The sequence below is a fragment of the Myotis davidii genome, unplaced genomic scaffold, assembly GCF_000327345.1.
Source record: "Myotis davidii unplaced genomic scaffold, ASM32734v1 scaffold653, whole genome shotgun sequence".
Classification (NCBI taxonomy): Eukaryota; Metazoa; Chordata; class Mammalia; order Chiroptera; family Vespertilionidae; genus Myotis; species Myotis davidii.
The window spans coordinates 1,342,175-1,363,768 of record NW_006285129.1 but is presented as its reverse complement, the minus strand read 5'-3'; the positions used below and the strand labels follow the sequence as shown (position 1 = coordinate 1,363,768).

Here is a 21,594-nt window from a genome sequence, read left to right as displayed (position 1 = left end):
TCCTGCTGCCCCCACTGCCACCTCTGCCCATCCCCTTCTCGTCCTCTCCCCTCCCCTCCTCCACAGTCACACTCATGCGCACCAGGACTTTAACGTTGAGGTTTTGGGTAGATGGCTTCGAAGGGGACACAGGTGTCAGGGGAAGGAGGGAGGAGTAGGAAAAAGGGCCTGACAGGGCTGACAGAGCCAGGACGTGACTGGGTTTTTCTGTATTTCTTTGGCCCTCTCTCCATCTCTGGGTCTAAGTCTCTATTAATCTGACCCTCTAGTTTGGACCCTCTGACTCTGTGGCTGTCTCCCTGGGTACCGCTGTCTTGGATTACGGCTGGGGACATAGGGCAGTGGCTGGCCTCGTGCCTGGGGTCTGAACTCAGACATCCCCCAAACCCGGTATTTGTGCTGGAGGCCTGTGGCTGGCCACATAGCCCCAGGAGAAGGGCGAGGTCGTGGTGACACTGTTGTGAGGTTCCTAGAGCTGGGCCAGCAGCAGGTCAGGCGTGGGACAGGGAGATGTGTCTGGGTCACCCGTGTGGTCAGCGCACACACGCATGCGGATGTGGCTCCGGGAGAAGGGAACAGGCTGGGAGGCCTGTGGTCGACGGCGGGGCTGGAGCCTGAGTTCCCACTGTGGCTTGGCCTAATCTCTCTCCCGCTTACTCTTGTGGGCGACCCACGTTGGTTTCTCCCCTCTCTGGGCTCAGGTCCACCGAGTAGAGCGAAACCACGGTGTTGGGGGGAAGGTGTTGAGGCAAGGGCAGACTCCATGGGGCACTAGCATGTCTGGCGACCTCAGGTGCCCACTGGCTTTCCTCGCCCTCAGCTCCATTCAGCGGTAACCGGCGTAGCACATGCTCCCCATGGTGATATCATTTAACTGTACCACCCACAACCACCCCAGGGACAGGCAACGTTATTTCCATCCTGATCTTACCAACGAGGAACCTGAGGCCCAGAGAACCTAAGTGACTTGACATGCAGGTGCCCCCACATTTTCTGCCCCTTTTCCAAGCACCCGAACCCCTCTTGTTCCCTCGTCCCTCCATGCATTCCAATCTTCTCTTAACGCACTGGAAGGAACCTGCACTGCCCACTTTCCCCCGGGCCTGGGTGACCACAGCTTTCTGTGTGTGTGATGCGCAGGCAAGTAGGGCTGGGGCTGGGGATCGAGTCCTAGGGGCGGGTTTCAGACCCCGGGTGCCCTGCCTCTTGGAGGAAGCAGCTTAGTCTGACTCACCTCAAGGATGATGGACACAATACTTCAGGGAGTGGTGGGCAAGTCATGGTCACCCTCCCACCTCACCTCAGCAGACCCTACACGTGATCAGGGCCTAGGTCTGGGTCCGAAGGGAACTCAGAGGGGAGGCAGCAGGTCAGCAATGGCAGAGAATAGACCTCTATGCCCTTGGGAGGGACAAAAACACCGGAAGTAGCAGGAATCCCAACTCTGCCCAGCTCCCTTCAAAGATGGGCTGGAGGAAGGCCAGCTGCTGGGCCCTGGAACTCAGTAGAGAGCTGTGGGCATTGACAGCATCAGTGAAAGGAGGGGGCAGGCACAGCTTAGAGTGAGTTCAGTGAACAAACACTAACACACAAACATGTACGTAAATATGCATTGGCTTACAAATCACATGTACCTTTCATGTGTACACACACACACACACACACACGCGCGCGCGCGCGCGCAAACATGCCCACTGATATGTCCACCCCAAACGCCGTGTACACAGAGCAGCTTAATGGAAAGCTCAGGGGAACTGGAGTGTAGACCCAGCTGTGGGTCAAACTAGCCGTATGAACATGGGCCAACGGCCTTCCTCATCTGGTCTCTTTGTCGGTAAAGGAAAGGAAAGGTTGAGGGAGATGGTCTCAAGCCCCAGGCAGCGTTACACTCCTGATTTGTGTGCATGCAGTTGAACACGGAGGCCTTCGTGTGCACATAAGCATATTCACAGAGCCACCCGCTCTCTGCTCTGGGGCCAGGGCCCTGGGAGCCCTGCCTGGTGCTCTCCCTGGCTCCCAGGCATCCAGCAGAACTGGCTTGCTAGCCCCACTCTCCTGTGCTCCATCTGCTCTTCTCCCTCCCCTCTCTGGGCCCCCCTCTGTGGACCCTGTCCCTCCCTGAGCCTTCCCTGCCCGGCTGAGGATGGCTGGCATCTCTACCTGGCCCAGGTGCCCCCTGGTTTGGTGAGCCACATCTTCCCGCCATGCCCCACACTCTGCCTGGGGGAGCCCAGTGGGGGAGGGTGGCCCAGAGGAAGCCCCCTGGGCGGGAAGCAGGTGTTGTGAAGCAGCGAGGACTCCTAGGTCCCCAGGAGGGAGGGAGGGAGGCAACGGGGCCTTTTAAACTTGAAGCCTTGAAGCGCTGAGCAGGTGGCCTCCCCGCAGCTGCTGTCTCTGCCCCCCCTAGAGCTGGAACAGCTCCTGGCCGCCCCACAAAACAAAACAAAAAAATACAAAAACGGCCCCCACAGCCCCTGGGCTGGCAGCACTTTGCACATCACTCCCTCCAGTTTGCAGGAGGGACAGAGCGCTGAGCTGAGCGGGATGGGGTGGGAAGCACCGTGGCCCTGTATCCACAGGCCAGGCACACGGGGTAGGGCCCAGAGAAGGCCCCGGGCCCACCTCCTGCTCTTTCTTTTCCAGCACAAATCGAAGTGATTCCTTGCAAAATCTGTGGGGACAAGTCATCTGGGATCCATTACGGGGTTATTACCTGTGAGGGGTGCAAGGTGAGCGCACACGTACACAGGGTCTCCTAGAGATGAGGAGCGGGGGTGGTCGGTGGCCATGGACCCCAGGCATGGGCTGCTGAGGCGGCCGGGGCGGTGCCTGACCTGGAGGGCCCTGCACATAGGGGCTTTGTCTTAAGCTGGGGAAGCGATTACGGGACAAATTGCAATCACACCAAGAAATGGAGGAGAGGAAACCGACCGCAGGACCTGGGAAAGCTGGGGTCAGAGCTGGTGGGCTGGAGGCGCTGGGGGCTGAGCTGGCCTGGCCACGACCAGCAGCCCGGTCTCCACCTGCCTCCCCAGGGTTTCTTCCGCCGGAGCCAGCACTGTGGCGTGGCCTACGCCTGCACTCGCCAGCAGAACTGCCCCATCGACCGCACCAGCCGGAACCGATGCCAGCACTGCCGCCTGCAGAAATGCCTGGCCCTGGGCATGTCCCGAGACGGTGAGGCCCAGTGGGCAGACCCCCCAGCTTTCCCTGCAGCCTGGAGGGGCCTCCTGGCCTCTGCACACGCCCTTCCCGGGGTCCCCTCTCCATCCCTCCCGACAGGCCCTGTCTCCTCCGCTGCCCACTGTGGGGTGAGCAGTCCACCCTCATTGGAGCTCTTCCCAGTCCCCAACTTCAGGCTCGGCTACAATAACTCTCTTTTCCCTGCGGTCTCAACTCCTCCTTTTCTTCTCCTCAGGATGGATCCTCCTCCCTCCACTCCCCTCTTTCTGGCTCTAGCCCTGGCCCCTCTCTCTTCCCAGCCCCTCACCCCTGTCCTGAACTCTGTGTCAGGAATGGTGGCCTGAGGGTAACCCACAGGCCGGGATGGTGTGGGCCTGCTGTTCCTGGGGCCTTTAAAACCCAGGCTGGGGGGGCATGAGCTGAGGGGGAGCCAGAAGGAGCCTGTCAGCACTTTTCAGCGCCCAAAATAACAAAGTGAAAGGAAGCAGGCAGGGGTGCGAGGGGCAGGCGGAGCGAGGGGCTGTGCCCCCACACCTGGGAGGGGTGGGGGGGGCGAAAAGGCAGGAAAGAGAGAGCAGAAGAGGATGTTCAGACACCAGCCGCGGAGCCTGGGTTGGGCTGTGGTGAGTATCTAGGTCACCAGGGAGCCTGCAGCCTGACCACAGGGAGACCTGTGTTCTCAGCCTCCTCTTCCTCCGACCCTCCTCGAAAGGCGAGGTGACCCCGATACAGCCTGAGGCCCCCTTCTCGGCCACCCCCAGCCCGACTTCGAAAGGCCAGGATTCTCAGTCCAGAGTCATGGCCTAGACTCGGCCACATTTAGAAGCTGGGTTCACGCCGGGAGAGTTTACGCAGATGCAATGCCTGGGCTCCCAAAGCCGACAAGCGAGAGAGGTGGGAGGGTCCTGAGCAGAGTCCCCCAAAGGGAGGCGCTCAGGCAAGACCCCAGAAGCTCTGCCTGGAGTTGGCTATTCAGGGAGCAGCAAGTTAACCCCCCATCATCAAAACGCTGTGGGCTCTGCCCAGTGCCTGTCCTCCTGCCTCAAAAGCTCCCGGCCCCCACCTCTTGCAGCTGTCAAGTTTGGCCGCATGTCCAAGAAGCAAAGGGACAGCCTCCACGCTGAGGTGCAGAAACAGCTACAGCAGCAGCAGCAGCAGCAGCAGCAGCAGCGGGAGCAGCGGGAGCAGCGGGAGCCACGGGAGCCACGGGAGCAGGCAGCCAGAACCCCTCCTGCGGGGGGTCAGGGGGCAGCCGCCCTCTCCTGCACCCTGGGGCTCCCCGATGGGCAGCTGCCCCTGGGCTCCTCGCCAGACCTGCCCGAGGCCTCCGCCTGCCCCCCTGGCCTCCTGAGAGCCCCAGGCCCCAGGCCTACCTACTCCCACAGCTTGGCCAAGGCCGGGCTCAACGGAGCCTCGTACCACCTCGAATACAGCCCAGAGCGGGGCAAGGCTGAGGGCAGAGAGAGCTTCTGCAGTCCGGGCGGCCCGCTGACCCCTGACAGATATGGACTTCATGTGGAGGATCCCAGGCATCCTGGGCGGGGGGACCCAGGACAAGGCCCGGACAGCTACCGCAGCCCCAGTTTCCGCAGCACCCCCGAGGCACCCTATGCCTCCCTGACGGATATCGGTGAGCAGCTGAGGAAGCAGAGGGGGTGGGCAGCATGAGGGTGGGCATTCTGAGAGAGAGGTCCTAGTCGGCACCCCATGTAAACCAAATGCGAGCCCCAGAGAGCTGAGGGGTAGGGGGATCGGCAGAGCAGGGATGCGCCAGGCAGCGGGGTGCCCTCGTATGTGTGGGGAGGCGCCAGCTGAGACGGAGCCTGTGTGCCTTCTCCTCTGGCCCCAGAGCACTTGGTGCAGAACGTGTGCAAGTCCTACCGAGAGACGTGTCAGCTGCGGCTGGAGGACCTGCTACGGCAACGCTCCAACCTCTTCTCCCGGGAGGAGGTGGTTGGCTACCAGCGGAAGGTGAGGCCAGGGGACCTGCCCGGAGCGGGACACCCCACCACTGGGTAGTCCAGAGGTGGCCACCTGCACACCCAGATAGACACATGCGCGCCCACATTGGGGTGGGGGTCTCTACCTCCCAGCAGATGGACCCCAGCTTTCCCCGAGCCTCTGCCTGGTAACACTTGGCTGGGCCTCCACACCCCCACCTCGGCGCACTGTCCCTCCTCTGTCAACCACAACACCAGGCAGAGTCCTGATGGCCACTCGTTGAGCACCCTCCCCTGCCAGGCTCTGTGCGAAATACTCTCTAACATCCACCATCCCTGGCCCTCTGACAACCAACCCGTGAGGTGGGGATGTGTTTCTATTTGTAACAGACCTGGGAACTGAGCGCGGAGTGGTTAACAGACTCACTCCAGGCCCCAGGGCGGTGGAGCCAAAGGCAAATCCAGGTCTGCCGTGCTCCAGAGCCTATGTTCCCTCCTCTGTCCCGCTGGGACGGTACCGCCAGCTCTAAACACACTCGCTCGGCCCTGGCCTGTTGCCTCTCTAGACCATTAAGGCCTTTGGGTGTGTCTTTTGGGGGAGGGGGTCAGTAGGTGCTTTTCACTTCAACAAAGATGCAGACTCTTTGAGGGCAGCGCTGTGTCTTAGACTTTCTTATTCTCCCACAAGAGCTCAGTCTGTGCCAGCCGCTGGTAGGTGCTCAGGAAGTGGGACCCAACCCCCGGGGAATGGACCCCGAGTGTGCATCTGTGCTGAGAATAGGCTAACGCGGCCACGCGGAGAGAATGTGGGAGTTCATAAACTATCCCCTGCCACTTGTCCATGCGGGCTCCCAGGGGCGTGGGGCGGTGCCCGGGTCATAAGGGGCTACAGCGGGACCCTCCTCCTTCCCTGCAGTCCATGTGGGAGATGTGGGAACGCTGCGCCCACCGCCTCACCGAGGCCATTCAGTACGTGGTGGAGTTCGCCAAGAGGCTCTCGGGCTTTATGGAGCTCTGCCAGAACGACCAGATTGTGCTCCTCAAAGCAGGTGCCCAGGGAGGGTGGGCAGGCCTAAGGGTAAGGGAGGGGTGGGGCTGGGCGTGCAACAGGGCAGGGCTGAGTGGAGGGAGGAGGTCAAGGAACCAGGATGCCCAGCGGGACAGAGACACAGGCCTGGCTTTGTGTGACGCTGCACCTGCCTTTTCCTCCCCGCCCCAGGAGCCATGGAAGTGGTGCTGGTGAGGATGTGCCGGGCCTACAATGCCAGCAACCACACCGTCTTTTTTGAGGGCAAATACGGTGGTGTGGAGCTGTTCCGAGCCTTGGGTGAGAAGCAGGGGGAACGAGAGAGAGGAGTCGGGTGGGTCTAAAGCTTCAAGCCCCAGGGCAGATTGCCCCCTCTGCGCCAAACCCCAGCAGGGTGTCCCTGGGCGCTGAGGCCTCATGCAGCTGGCCCACTCTTCCGCTTCCTCTCCATCAGGCTGCAGTGAGCTCATCGGCTCCATCTTCGACTTCTCCCGCTCCCTGAGCGCCCTGCGCCTTTCTGAGGATGAGATTGCCCTCTACACAGCCCTGGTCCTCATCAATGCCAGTGAGTGTCACTGGGCCAGCGTAAGGGACATTCAGTGGGCTGGGGTGTGCCAGATGTTGAAGAGTCTAGACCTTCGGATGTGGTTAAGTCTGAGAAATTGCTTTAAAGAGCATATAAGCCTGGCCAGTGTGGCTCAGTGGTTGAGCATCGACCTATGAGCCAGGAGGTCACGGTTCGATTCCTCGTAAGGGTACATGCCCGGGTTATAGGCTCAATCCCTGGTAGGGGGCGTGCAAGAAGCAGCCAATTGATGATTCTCTCTCATCATTGATGTTCTATCTCTCTCTCTCCTTTCCTATCTCTGAAATCAATTAAAAAATATTTAAAGAGCATATGCGCCCATTAAAGCCCAATATTGCTATAAAATCAAATGAGTTCAAATGAAGATTCAGAGGAGCCAGAGAGAGGGAAAGGCGCAGCACAGGTGGGGTTGGAGAAGTGGGCGATGTGGGGATGGGGGAAGCGAGCCAGTTCCCTGGGAGAAACGAGTCTGGCTGTGCATCCAAGTCGGTCATGCCACTGTGGCCACACGTCGGAATCACCTGGGGAGCTGTAAGCAGGAGGGCCACCTGGGCCCGTCTCCCAGAGACTCCAAGGTTTATTAATCTGGGTGCAGCCAGAGCACCAGAATTGTTAACAGCCTCCCCAGGTAGGTGGTCATAATGTGCCACCAACCTTGAGAGTCTCTGCTCTGTGTGGACTCACTTGAAGCCTGGACGCCATCATGGCAGGACTCTGGACAGCACTCCACTAGGAGGGCGAGGCCTGGGCTGGCCTGGCCAGCAGAATGCTAATAAGTATTCGGAGAACCTGGGGAAGAGTGTCCGGCAACTAACCTGAGTTTACAGACCAAACCGATCAGTTTCTGGCTCTGCCACTGAGTAGAGACCTAAAAATACTCCTTAAACTGGAAATAACGACTTAAAAGATGACATCTGGCTATTTTATGGAGCCAGGGCAAATGGTGGTTTGTCTGCTGACGTTAGCTGCAGACTGCTGCAGAGGCCCTGATGCTGGCCTAGGTGACTTCATGAAGGCCATCTCCTATCTGAGGTCACCCTTGGCTAGTGGACAAGGGCTCTCTTCCAATCTCTTGGGTTTTTTTTTCCATAGCAGAAGCCTAGTGCCTAGGATTGGATGGGTTATGAGAAATACCAGGGTACCAGGGAGAAGACAGCTTGGAGCAGAGAAGACAGCTTGGAAGTTCTTATCTTTTTCATCTCTCTCCCCAGTTTTCCTTGTAGGCAGCCAAGCCCAAGGCCCTAGAGCTAACAATTATCAAATCAACACACACATATACACACACACACACACACACACTCTCAGCTGAAAGACCTCATCCAGAACAGATGTCCAAAATAGTACACCCTAGCCCTAGTCGGTTTGGCTCAGTAGATAGGTCATTGGCCCACAGATTGAAGGGTCCTGGGTTCAGTTCCGGTCAAGGGCACATACCTGGGTTGCAGGCTCGATCCCTGGCCCGGGTCAGGGTGTGTGCTAGAGGCAACCAATCGATGGATCTTTCTCACATCAGTGTTTCTTTCTCTCTGTCTCTACCCCCTCCCTTCCACTTTCTAACAACAACAACAAAAAATAACCAGCCAACCAAACAAAAAACAGTACACCCTTTTGGTGGAAGCTATTGTCCATGTGTTTTCTTGTTCTCACTGTGGCCCTTTCCCCTCCTTCAGACCGGCCGGGGCTCCAAGAGAAAAGGAAAGTAGAACAGCTTCAGTCCAATCTGGAGCTGGCCTTTCACCATCATCTCTGCAAGACTCATCGCCAAGGCATCCTGGCAGAGGTAGGAGCAGTCCCTGGGGCAGACAAGGCCCGGCCCAGCGCCAGAGCTGTGACATCAGGGCTTGCGGGGCCCGGGCTCCGAGGGTACAGAGAAGCATCTGCCACAATGCGTTAGAGAGCTCGCAACAGCACGGGAACTGAGGGATCCGGCAATCACTTCTATGTGCGTAAAGATGGAAAGTTAGAGAGCCCGGGATTGGGAGGGACCTCCAGGGAGCAATTCGGTTTAATATAGCCAACACTTACCCAGCACCCGCTCGTACAAGGCACTGTGGAATGGAAATATACAGGGATGTGTCCTTGTCCCTGCCGCGAGTTTTCAATCTGCTACGAAGAAGAGACTCCTGCACGAATAGCTCTAATATAGCGTAGAATGTGATATAGTAATAATGCAATTAGCACAGTTCTGTCTGTGGCAGATGTGATCGCTCATCCTCAGGGCAGCTCATTCAATAGGGCAGGTACTAATATCTTCCTGTACGATTCAGGAGGCTTAAGTGACTTAGCCAATTTTACACGATAGGTAGGTGACACATGCAAGATTTAATCCCCGTGGTCTTTCCACCATATCGCTTGCCTGGATACATTACTTTGATAAGAGCTTTGGGGGAAATGTTTGGAGAACATAGAACAGGATTAAAAATAATTTGGGGGTAAAAGGAGTGAATCAGAAATGCTTCCCAGAGGAGCGTTTAAAGTAGGCCATGAAATAGGTAAGATTTTTAACAGACATTCACAAGATGGGGCAGGCATTTCAAGTTTAGAGAACAATCTGAGTAAAGCTAAGGAGCCAAATAATGCCTACATGGAGAATATAGTTCATGGTGCATTTTCACTAAAGTGTAAGATCAGGATAGATTGATGGAGGCAGGGAAGTAGCGGAAGACGAGCTTGAAAATTAGGTCAGGGAGCAAATCAGAGAGCACTTTAAATGACATATTAAAGAGTAAAGGCTTTATTTCTAGGCAGTGGCGAGCCCCAAGGGCTAAAAGAATGATATCATCGGAGCTATTATTTAGGCAATTTAATTTGGAACCAGTGTAAAGGAACCACTTATGTAAGTGTTCAAGCAACGGGCCCTTGCTATGTGCCAGGCACCGTGCCCGGTGCTGAGGATACAGCAATGACTTAAACAACTGTCTGTCTCTGCCCTAAAGAACTTCCAGTCCAGTAGACTAGATTAGGAGGAGAGATGGAGGCTGGAACCTGGGAGAGCAGCTGTGAAGCACATCTGGTTAGATCCACCTTCAGAATATATCTCCTCCCCACTGTCACCACACACACGGCACCCACCCCCCAGCTATCAGTTTTCACTTGGATTGTTAGAGAGGCCTCCTAACGGGACCCCTGTCCCACCCTTGCCTGCCCTGTGTCAGCCACACAGCACTATGCTCAGCCCTCCAATAGCTGCCCTCCATGCTGAGAGTCAAATCCAGTGTCTGTGTCAGGGTCTACCTCATGACATGACCCCTGACTGCTTCTCTCACCTCTTCTCCTCCTGCTGCCCCCTCAACTACCCTTTCCAGCAACACTGGCCTCCTTGCTATTCCTTGAACACATCACACACAGCTCTGAGCTTTCATACTTGCTGTTCCAGCTGCTGGAATGTTCTTCCTCGAGTTTTCTAAATGGCCTGCTCCATGCCTTCATTCTGGAAAGGTTTTCCCAGACCACCTCGTACCAAAAGCCCCTCACCCTGCTTTATTGTTCTTTAAAGAAATTCTCGGACATATTATATATTTGTTTAGTTTCTGGATCCTTGACTAGAATATACATTTAGTAAAGGTAGATATCTTATCCACTGATGTATTATCCCCACAGCCCATCCCAGTGTCTAGCTGAGTAAGTGCTCCACACCTACTTATTGAATGAATGAATGAAACTATTGCAAAAGCCAAAGAAACTCAAAGTAAAGCAGACAAATGAAAAGACGATGAATTCAAGAGATGCCAAAGGGTCCCATGCCGCCTGCTCTTCCCTGGCTGCCCCTTTCCCAGGAAACTAAGCTGGGAAGAAGGGGTGGGGGTGACTGTGAGAGGTATTTTTAAGCCTCCCTTGCTTAGAGAGGAAACTGCAGAAGATAAATGGCTTTCCCAGCCTTTTCCCAATGAGGTCTCCCTCCCTCTGTCACCTCATGGGTCTCTGGGTCTTTTTCATTCCCCCTCCCCAACTGAGTCCTGGCAGTGTTGAGAGAGAGAGAGAGAGAGAGAGAGAGAGACCCTACCCAAGGAGCTTAAACCTAGGGTAGGAAGGCAGACAAATTGGATCATTTTTCTAAAATGGGATTTAAGTGCTACACAGAGGAAAGACCTTTAATCTGGCAGAGGGATGGGGATGCTAGTTAGAGAAATATTCCCAGAGGCGGTGACACTTGAAAGTAAGAATTAGCCAAGCAAAGAACCAGAAAGGCATTCCAGGTGAGGGGAACAGCATCAACAAAAGCAAAGAGTCATGTGACCGTATAGAAATCAGAGACTCACAGAGTTTCACTATTATAAGAGCACAAAGTGTCAACTAAAGGCTTTAACAGGGTTCCTTTTTAGGGGTGGCAGGAACATGATTGGGGGTTTCACCCAGAAAACAGACACCTGGCCCACATCAGCGTTCCCTGGCCTCTGCTTCCTGACAATACCTACCCCTGCCCGTGGGATCTGGCTGTTCCAACAAGTGCCAGGCGCACAGAGAGAGGGGCAGAGGGTTACCCTCGGCGAAGAAAGATGAGAGGACTCCATTGCTCTGGGGAGAGCGCTGAAGTACTGACCCCCCTTCCCCATTTACTCATCTCCAGCTGCCACCCAAGGGGAAGCTTCGGAGCCTGTGCAGCCAGCATGTGGAAAAGCTGCAAACCTTCCAGCATCTGCACCCCATCGTGGTCCAAGCTGCTTTCCCCCCACTCTACAAGGAGCTCTTCAGCACTGAAATCGAGGCCCCCGAGGGGCTGTCCGAGTGACCTGGAGGAAGAACTCCTTTCCTGTCTAGAACCTGCTGGACCACCTCCCTGGACATCCCCTCCCCACTCAGCCTTTTCCTTTCCCGTGACCCTGGAGGGTGGCCCTACCTGTTCTTGGGGACTGAGCAAATGCTGAGACTGGTTTTCTACCCACAGGCCCGCCTGGCCAGTGGGCCGAGACCCAGAGGGCGGGGCGAGGGGAACACGGTCTCCAGCCTCAGCTTTGCTTGATCCTCTTTCCTGTGCCCCTCACCCCAGCTTCTGGAACAAGGGGGTGGCGAATATTAGGACCTCTAGGAGGACCAAGGTGTCCTCGGGACAACAGGGGGGATCCAGGACAGCCTGGACAGATGGAACTCCGCTCTGGGCTCAGAAGCTAAGAATAGACCGTTGAAATACCTCATTGCATTTTCCCGTGGGCTTCAGCGCAGGGGGGGCATCAAGCTAAGACTGGCGGCTGGAGCCCAGAAGGACCTGTACAGAACTTGAATCTGGACCTTTAGATTTTCTGCCTTCCCCCCTCCTCCCAGCCCAGCAAGGAAATGGTTGGGCACCCTGCCCTTCTCCTGGGGTCTAAAAAACACACACAAAAACCCCCTGCATACATGGGATACAGGGATAATTTTTTATGGGATTTGGGTATAGGCTAGGGTACAAGGAGAGCCAAGAGCATCACAGACAGAGAGAGGGTTAGAACTCAAACCTCCCTCATGCGCACTTTAAGAATAGACGTTAGGGGTTAACACAAATCTGATCCGGCACACGTCCGCAAACAGGGGAAACACACACACACACACACACACACACACACACACACGCACTCGACCTGCAGTTATGCGGCTCTACAGACACATTTGATCTCACATGATCTCCGTCTTCCTTGAGGTCACTGAGGAGCTTAATGGCCTCAGGAAGAGCACCAATCCTGAGGGACCCAGAGCATTCCCATGGTGCCCCACCCACCAATCTTAGACTGGGGGCGCTCCAAACGCTATTCCAGCCCAGCGGTCTCCTATCACAAGACAATCCAAGAGAAGCAGAGCTGGCTGGCCACTGGACAGTCCGAAGGCCACAGATGGACCTCCAAGAGGACAGTGTAGGCCCAGCTCTCGCGAGGGAGGAAGGAAGCAGGAACAGGTGCAGTCCGGGCACTCAGCGATTGGGAACCACCGGCTGCAGCAGGGGGTGGAGGCCCTGTCTCCAGCCCCAGCCCCAGGCTTTACAATGAGCTGCCAGCCCTCTGCTGAGGGATGAACAGCAGAGGGAGGGGGCTTGCCTGTCAGGGGAGGGATTCATTGGGTAAACGTAAACCCCAATTTGTATCATTCTTTATAAAATGATTTCAGAGGCAAGAGGTGTCTGTGTCTTCAATAAGATCATCTACCCACGGCTCCGCAGTCTGGCTCCTAGGTGGGGACCCAGGTCTCCGGGCCCAGCCAGCCGTCAGCGTTGTCAGGGCTCAGCCCCTACTCCGATCACCCCTCACTAAAGCTTGGGAGAGGATCCCCGGGAACCCCCACGCAAGGAGCCTCAGACTCAGCTCCGCAGGGGACATTCCGGGGCGGAGAACTTTCCCCAGGAATGATACCCACAGGGGACATTTACAGTGAGAGGCTGCCGGGAATTGCCCTGCATCTGGGAAGACAGCCCTAAGGGGCTTGGCCCTGGAGCTCCCGGGAGGGAATCGGGATGTGGGAGAGACTCTTTGGAGCTGCCCAGCTGCTTCCACTGCTCGACCCCCACCTCTGGGGGCTCCAGACTCTCCCCCTCACCCCCCCACCCCCTCACCCGCTCCCCAGCAGTGGCGCTGCTGCAGCCCTCCCTGGCTGCTTTATTTATTTATTTTGCACCAACGGGGTTGCTGCAGACTCATTCTCGCCTGGTTTAAAAAGAGAGAGAGAGGAAAAAAAATGCTTTCTGGTTCTTTTTTCTGCCTGTCTTGGCAGCAGTGGCCGCAGCAGCAACAGCAGCAGCAGCGGGCAGGGCGGGTGGACTGGCAGGCGGGAGGCAGGCAGGTGGGGGGCAGTGGGAGTGAGCACCAGGGGAGGTGCGGACCCAGGTGCGGCTCGAATGGGATGAGCCCCCAGCTCTGGGCAGATGCGGCGCCCAACTTGATGCGGACCTCCAGCTTCTCCGGTAAGTGCCCCCACCTCCCGTCCGGGGCTGCAACTGCCCTTCTCCATAGCGTTCTCAGAGAAAAGGCCAGACCCCTGCCGGTCAAGGCTAGAGGGTTTGTAGCCCCACCTCCATCCGCCCCCCCAGGTAACCATTGATCCTGGCCCCACAGGACTTTGGTGGGAGAACTAAGATGTCCCAAGTGCCCCTGGGGGCAGGGACTCCAAGGAGACCTCCGTTCAGCTCCCCGGGGCTCACTCTCTCTGAGAAGTGTCTTCCCACCCAACGAGCAGTGTGACTATTCCAGAAATCTTTCCTCTTGGAGCCCCCTCCCCACGCAGGTCCCCGTGTCTCAGGGAGGTCTGCCTTAAAGAGGCTCTCCAGGTGCAAATGTGTTCCGGACGGCCACAGAGAGACAAGACAGCACCCCATCTCATGAGGGGATGGCGCCCCAGCCCCCAGCCCCCAGCCCATTTGAGGAGAGAGAAAAGTGGTTCTGACACCGATTTCTTCCTGCAAAGTGGCCGGAAGCCAGTCCTGTAGCCATGGAAATTGGCAAGGGAAGCCCGTGATGAAATTAGCCACCTTATAAATAAAGAAAATGGATTGGCCCCAGATCCCGCAGCCCTGGGCCCAGGAGGCTTTGGGAACGGAGAGGGAACAGGCGGCAGAGGGAAGGAGGGAAGGAGGGAAGGAGGGAAACTGGGCTGAACGCTTCGCTGCACTTTCGCTGAGTGCAGAGCAAGAGGGATGAGCAGGAACTGCGGCTGGTGGTGACAAAGTGCTAGCTGCCAGGTGGACTTCCCAGAGCAGGCACAGGGAGAATGAGACAGGCTGGAGCGGCTCTTAGCAGGCCATCGATACCTGTGGGGTTGGCATAGGGGTGAGAGGAGGCTGGTCAGCAGCCCTTGCCCGCCCCATGCCCGCCCCATGCCATTCTTTCTCAAGCTCAAGTCTCAGAAGAGTGTACTACATCCCTCTACTGTTTGGGCCTCTTTCTTCAGTTTTCCATTTCCTGCACGTCTGAAGTGGCTATAGGACAGCCACCACAGCGACCCTTCTAGAGGAGAGTGTTGAGTGGGAAGGGAAGGAGAAGGAATCCTACCACCTCGCAAACTGCCTCTCCTGAGTTCCACGGGGCGGGGAGAAAGTGAGGCGTCCAGTAGGGAGCTAACCCTGTGAGGGCCAGAAAGCCGGAAGCCTGGGAGCCCAGAGGTGACCAGGATCTGCAGCCAGAAAGAAACCCGGGCATCCTGCCTCCATCTAGCCAGCCCTTGCCAATTCCAAACCCTCCCCGCCTGGGGGGTCCCTGTTGGCATTGGACAGGGTGTCAGGGGCTCCTCTTACCACCTTCTCCTCCATCACCTCAGTCGGTGCCCGGTGGGCACTGTAATCACAGCCTTCCTGACTTTGTCCACACCCCTGGCACCCAGAAACCCACTTTAAGTGAACAGGCTCCGCACACAGCCTGTGCCCAGAGAGCTGCTGTGCCTGCCAAGGGCCGCCTTGCTCCCCACCCACCTGTCTGAGCAGGTGCTGTCCGTCTCCCCCCTCCCCCCGCCTCCCCATACCCCTCATACGTTTCTCTATCGGGGAGTTGGGGTTGCCCTTGGGGTTCTTATGAGGGGCTCAAGTGGGCCCTGTGTCCTGTGCCACAGCCAATGTGCCACTTGGCTGTGGTCCCCACAGCATTCTGGGGAGAGTGGATCTCGCTAGTCCAGGGCCTCAGGCTCTGTGCCACCTTAAAGGAAGGCAGACAGGCAGTCAGCGGAGGCTGGGGGGCTGCGGCCCGCACAGTTCCCAGCTTTGGACAATGGACTCATGGCAAGGCCTCTCTCCAATCAGGATCCAAGGTTATGATCCCCCTGAGCCTTCAACAAAACTACAGGCAGATAATATGGGAGGAGAGAGTGGAAAGAGAGGGAGAGAACGGAGCTTGGGAAGAGCAGATAAGGGACCTGAAGCATTTCTGGATCTCACAGGTACAGAGGAAAGCCCGTTACAGGGAGACTCAAAGTTGCCTCCTGCTGCTTCCTATCCCAGTCCAGTCCCATAAAACTTCCCACAGAAATCAGTTTTTTTAAAAAATATTTTTTAAATTGATTTCAGAGAGGACAGGGGAGAGAGAAAGAGATAGGAACATCAATGATGAGAGAGAATCATCGATTGGCTGCCTCCTGCAGGCCCCCAATGGGGATCGAGCACACAACTCAGGCATGTGCCCTGACCAGGAATCGAACCGTAACTTCCTGGTTCATAGGTCGGTGCTCAGCCACTGAGCCACACCAGCTGGGCCAGAATTCAGTCTTGACTAGGGTTCCACTTGACCTGCAGGCACCCAGGACCGGGAGGAAGGGAAAGTAGAGCTTCCCCAAAAAGAAGCCCCCAGGAGGTACACACCAGAATTCCTCCTGGTCTGTGCCCCACTTCCCGGCAGTTCTGAGGTGGTGGCTCTCTCTCCTTTCTCTCTCTCTCTCTCCCTCTCTCTCTCTCTCTCTTTCTTCCCCCCTTCTCTCTCTCTCTTCCCGCTAAGGAGGTCCAGGGAAGCCCAGGGTCACCATCATCTGAAGCCACTTTCCAAAAAAGGCCATGTCATCATCTGTTCCAGGACTGAAGAGGGGATGGCTGCTGTCACAGTAGCTCCAAAGCAAGTCCGGCCCCCATGGCCGCCTCTCCTGCTCTTGCTCCTCCTGCCCGCAGGGAGCAGTGGCGGCTGCCCTGCTGTGTGTGACTGCACCTCCCAGCCCCGGGCAGTGCTCTGTGCCCACCGGCGGCTGGAGGCTGTGCCCGGGGGCCTCCCACTGGACACTGAGCTCCTGGACCTGAGTGGGAACCGTCTGTGGGGGCTGCAGCAGGGGATGCTCTCTCGCCTGGGCCTGCTCCGGGAACTGGACCTCAGCTACAACCAGCTGTCCAGCCTGGAGCCCGGGGCCTTCCACGGCCTGCAGAGCCTGCTCACCCTGAGGCTGCAGGGCAATCGGTTGCGAATCATGGGGCCTGGGATCTTCTCGGGCCTGTCTGCCCTCACCGTGCTGGACCTCCGCCTCAACCAGATTGTCCTCTTCCTTGATGGAGCTTTTGGGGAGCTGGGGAGCCTCCAGCAACTGGAGGTTGGGGACAACCACCTGGTGTTTGTGGCTCCGGGGGCCTTCGCCGGGCTAGCCAAGCTGAGCGCCCTCACCCTGGAGCGCTGCAACCTCAGCACGGTGCCTGGCCTGGCCCTGGCCCGGCTCCCTGAACTCGTGTCCCTCCGGCTTCGAGAACTGGATATCGGGAGGCTGCCGGCGGGGGCACTCCAGGGGCTGGGGCAGCTCAAGGAGCTGGAGATCCACCACTGGCCCGCTCTGGAGGCCCTGGAGCCGGGGAGCCTGGCTGGGCTCAATCTGAGCAGCCTGGCCATCACCCGCTGCAATCTGAGCTCCGTGCCCTTCCAGGCGCTGCGCCACCTGAGCTTCCTCAGGGTCCTGGACCTCTCCCAGAACCCCATCTCGGCCATCCCCGCCCGAAGGCTCAGTCCGCTGGTGCGCCTCCAGGAGCTGCGGCTGTCGGGGGCCTGCCTCACCTCCATCGCCGCCCATGCCTTCCACGGCCTGACCGCCTTCCACCTCCTGGACGTGGCGGATAATGCCCTTCAGACACTCGAGGAAACGGCCTTCCCTTCTCCAGATAAACTGGTCACCCTGAAGCTGTCTGGCAACCCCCTGACCTGTGACTGCCGCCTCCTCTGGCTGCTCCGGCTCCGCCGCCGCCTGGACTTCGGGACGTCGCCACCTGCCTGCGCTGGCCCTCGGCATGTCCAGGGGAAGAGCCTGAGGGAGTTCTCGGACATCCTCCCTCCAGGGCACTTCACTTGCCAACCAGCCCTGATCCAAAAGTCTGGGCCTCGCTGGGTCATCGCCGAGGAGGGGGGGCGCGCTGTCTTCTCCTGCTCTGGGGATGGAGACCCAGCCCCCACCGTCTCCTGGATGAGGCCTCCGGGGGCCTGGCTGGGGAGGGCTGGGAGAGTTCGGGTGCTCGAGGACGGGACCCTGGAGATCCGCTCCGTGCAGCTACGGGATAGAGGGGCCTATGTCTGTGTGGTGAGCAACGTCGCTGGGAACGACTCCCTGAGGACCTGGCTGGAAGTAATCCAAGTTGAGCCACCAAACGGCACTCTCTTTGACCCCAACATCACCGCGCCAGGGGTCCCGGGGCCCTTCTTCCTGGACAGCAGAGGGGTAGCTATGGTGCTGGCAGTGGGCTTCCTCCCCTTCCTCACCTCCGTGACCCTCTGCTTTGGCCTCATTGCCCTCTGGAGCAAGGGCAAAGGTCGGGTCAAACATCACATGACCTTTGACTTTGTGGCACCTCGACCCTCTGGGGATAAGCACTCTGGGGGAAACCGGGTCACTGCCAAGCTCTTCTGACCTTTCCTTCCACTCTGGGGACCCAGCCAAGCCAGCTTCAGACACCAAAAGGGGGGGACCCACGGCCGCTTGGGCCAGAACCCAGTCCCAGGCAGCACAGGTGTCCCAGGCCTCCTGCCTGCACCGTGCCCGTGGCTATGGGATCTCCGGTTAGTCTGCCTCGTGCTGCTGCAGTCTGAGGGTGGCATTGTCATCTCTCCCTCGAGGGCCCCAGCAAGCTGGTGTGGAGACTCTGTAGTCCGCCCAGCCCTCGCCCCACAATACACAAAGCATTAACTATAACCAGGGCTCCAGTCTGCTCGTCCACCCATCAGGCTTTCTTTACACATACATCTGGGCTTCAATAAGCAATAGCAATTGCCAACCACAGCTATACGATTACTTCAGAGGGAAGTGCCATTTGCTTCTTGGAGTCTCTGCTCCTCAACCAGGTGGTCTCCCCCTCTTCCTCCTCCACCCCCTCCCCCAGGCAGAAGGAAAGAGGGCCGAGGGCCGCAGCTGAGGAGAAGAGGAGGTGAGTGTGGGATGGGGGAGGACAGACTACACCCTGGCACTGTGTCCGCATGAGCCTCCACATCCGGCCTCTGTCTGTCGCATCATTAAACCTGCTGCCCAAAGGCCCTGACAGTAGCAGCCCACACTAAACGTGATTTCTGGAGTTTTCTTTACTTCAGACTTTTCCTGCCCCTTATTGCTGTCAAATCTCCCCCTTCCTATCCTTCCTGCCCATTGAGCATGTATCCCAACGGCCCTGCCTAAATGTAATAAACAGGGGTTTATGCAAAAGGTGACCAGCCAGGTCTGGGGAGAGCAGCACTCCTAGCCCCCCCCTTCTCTCTCTCTCTTCCCGACGCTCCGTTTTAACCCTTTAACATACGCTCCGTCTCTGGGGTGGGCGGAGCAATCCTCCACCTCCCAAGGGGTCCCTTTGCAGAATTCCAATCCAGGACACCCAGCTCCGACCCTCCATCCTCATTCCAGTTGGGATCTCCCTCTCATTCCCTTGTCACAGATCCCTACTGCCCTTCAGGGAAGGCACGAGGGGAACTCCTAGAAAATGACTAACAAAAGCAAAATCTGCCCTTGTCAGAGGAGACAGACCCAGAACAGAGCAGGGCTGGGCTTGGAGGAACAGGGAGGAGGGACTGGCTGCGAGCTGTAGTGAAAAGTAGAGGTAGAGGCAGCCGCAGGAAAGCCTTGGGGTGCACTTCACTGCCCTCAGCAGTGCCCCTGTCCAGTCCGGGTTTAGTGCAGCCCCAGCGGGAAGCCGTCTCCTGAGTGAGGTCACTGTCAGACAGAGACCTCTGATGCAGGGGCGGGGCGGGAGCCTGAGATGCTGACGGCCTCTGCGTGCGCTTCAAATAGAGGGCAAAGCGGAGCCAGAAAAAGTAGATGCTAAGCGCTCAAGGGACAGCAACTGAGACGGGAAGAGTGAGGGGAGAGAAAAGGAGCAGGGAGGAGGGGCCGAGAGTGGAGATTCACAGCCCTGGCAAGCCTCTCCGCCGCAGCATCTGCAGGGCGTCCACCTCAGGATCCCCCACCCCCCTCACCCCCCTTACAGCACCGTGAGCCTCCCGGCTGACTCCGGCTGCTGCTGTCCCTGTCCTGCGGAGACCACTCGTTACAGTCCCCAGGGAGGGAGGGGAGCCGGCACCACCAGGACACAGGGGGACTCAACCGCCAGGACAGCGCCTCAGTGGGGCAGAGGTGAATGTGAGACCCCACGGTTTGGAGATTGAAGCTGGAAAATCAACCATCTTCAGAAATGGGTACCCTTGAGCCTCCAACCCTACCCCCACCTTGCACACAATTCTCTTTGCCTCCCAACAACTCCCTCTCCAGCTCCTAAGACCCCAGGAAGGCTTCCCTGGCGGGTCGCAGCCCTGTCCCTCCTTTCCAAATGCTCCACCAGCATCTGATTAGGTTGGCAGCGGGGTCAGGTGCTAGTGTTTCTCACTCGTGTTGCCTACTCTGCAATGCAGAGGAGAGCGGAAGCCGCACTGCTGTCAGAGCAGCCCCCTGAGGCGGTGGGGACAGGGCACAGATGGTGCGTGTCTGGAGCAGGAGGTGCTGCTGCCTGTGTCCCAGAGGCTCCAGGGCAGCCCGACAGAAATAGAGTACGTACGAGTCGCAGGTGTAAGTTCAAATTTTCTAATGTCACATTTAAAAGCAAAGAGAAACACACACAAATTATTTTAATACTATACATTTTATTTAATTTAACCTAATGTACCCAGACTATTATTTCAACATATTATCAATATAAACGTTAGTGATGAGCTATTTTACATTGTCTTGTCATATTAGGTCTTTGAAGTCCAATGCATACTTCACCCTTACAGCACATTCCAATTCAATCAGTAAATTTTCACCAGAAATATCTGATCTGTATTTAGATTTCATGAAATTCACTGTTGGAAAATTTGATTCACACATCCAAGCTGTCCCAAACATATTAAAAGTTTTACAATAACAAAATCAAGAATTGGTTTTCACATTAACATGAATTAAAACTGAATAAATGTAAAATTCCACTCCTGAGTTGGTTGCCTCCTCTACGCCCCCTATTGGGGATTGAGATCACAACCTGGGCATGTGCCCTTGATCGGAATCAAACCTGGGACCCTTCAGTCCGCAGGCCAACGTTCTCTCCACTAAGCAAACCAGCCAGGGCCCACTAGCTTTCTTTAAGTGGCCAGTGTGTTGGACAGCACAGCTCTAATCACTACAACTCTGGGCCCAGACTAGACCCTCCTTGGCAGAGATGGGCAAGTCCCGCTCAAGAAACACATTGGAGCTGGGGGCGGGGGAATGGAGTTGCTCTCCCCCCCTCACTGCCATCCCTTATTCTTTGTAACTGCTTTTCCAGAGACCTTGGAAAAGTGAGTCCCCTTAATGCAGCAAGGTTACTCAGATGAGCACTTCCACGGCCTATACAATCAGCAAATCAGTCCCCATCACACCTGTCTGGGACAGCTGCCCTTAGCTCAGGTGTGACTGTGTAGACGTGTGTGTGTGTGTGTGTGTGTGTGTGTGTGTGTGTACAAGTGTGTGAAGCAACCAGGGACACAGGCAGCTGTGTGCATGTGTGTGCATGTGCAGCGATGTTACGGTCCACATCTTTGGAGCTCTCCCCAGGGTGAGACATTTATTGAGGCCTATTCTGTCAGTGACTTTATCTTTGCTTCTTATTTAATCTTCACATAAATCCTATAAGATTGATGTGAGGCTCTTAGCTGATCATGGAACTAAAGGTCAAATAGATTAAGAAACGTGCTGGAGTCCACAGGGCCAGTTAGTGCGGGAGCTGCACTGGAACTCAGGGCCGACTCAAAACCCAAATGCCTCCGCCAAACTGCGATGCTGCTCTCGCCCCTGCATGTTCCTGCAACTCTACCCCAGGGCCTCTCCGCTGCAGGACCTGACCTGTGAGAAAGGCAAAATCCAGGGTCATCTTCCACCCCACTAGCTCTCCACAACTCTTTTAGGGGCACTGGGGTCAACTGTTAATCCTCACCTCCTTCAGTAACTGCAATGCAACTGACTCAGGAAGCTGAGGATTGGTTGGTTTTTACTCTTTCTTCTCAGTCACCTCTCCCAGCGTCTTG

At 56.8% G+C, this 21,594-nt stretch overlaps 2 protein-coding genes across 3 annotated transcripts in view; both read left to right on the top strand.

Annotated features, from left to right (window-relative positions):
* RORC (RAR related orphan receptor C) overlaps positions 1–11,551 on the top strand; it is a 21,596-nt gene extending 10,045 nt beyond the window's left edge. Inside the window, exons 3-11 of the mRNA XM_006755714.2 lie at positions 2,644–2,729; positions 3,036–3,177; positions 4,256–4,813; positions 5,033–5,154; positions 6,040–6,172; positions 6,343–6,450; positions 6,605–6,715; positions 8,407–8,516; positions 11,304–11,551. Coding sequence (XP_006755777.2) covers positions 2,644–2,729; positions 3,036–3,177; positions 4,256–4,813; positions 5,033–5,154; positions 6,040–6,172; positions 6,343–6,450; positions 6,605–6,715; positions 8,407–8,516; positions 11,304–11,465 — 1,532 coding nt within the window. The 3' untranslated portion in view covers positions 11,466–11,551. The remainder of the gene's footprint in view (positions 1–2,643; positions 2,730–3,035; positions 3,178–4,255; positions 4,814–5,032; positions 5,155–6,039; positions 6,173–6,342; positions 6,451–6,604; positions 6,716–8,406; positions 8,517–11,303) is intronic.
* Positions 11,552–13,488: 1,937 nt separating this feature from the next.
* LINGO4 (leucine rich repeat and Ig domain containing 4) lies at positions 13,489–18,772 on the top strand. 2 transcript variants are annotated; one of them, XM_015558770.1, is made up of 2 exons: positions 13,489–13,601; positions 16,189–18,772. In XM_015558770.1, exon 2 carries the CDS (start codon positions 16,202–16,204, stop codon positions 17,984–17,986), a length of 1,785 nt encoding a protein of 594 aa, XP_015414256.1. In that variant the 5' UTR covers positions 13,489–13,601; positions 16,189–16,201; the 3' UTR covers positions 17,987–18,772. The 2 variants fall into 2 exon arrangements, with proteins under 2 accessions (XP_015414256.1, XP_006755776.1); XM_006755713.2 differs by having other exon boundaries at positions 16,114–18,772.
* Positions 18,773–21,594: the final 2,822 nt, after the last annotated feature.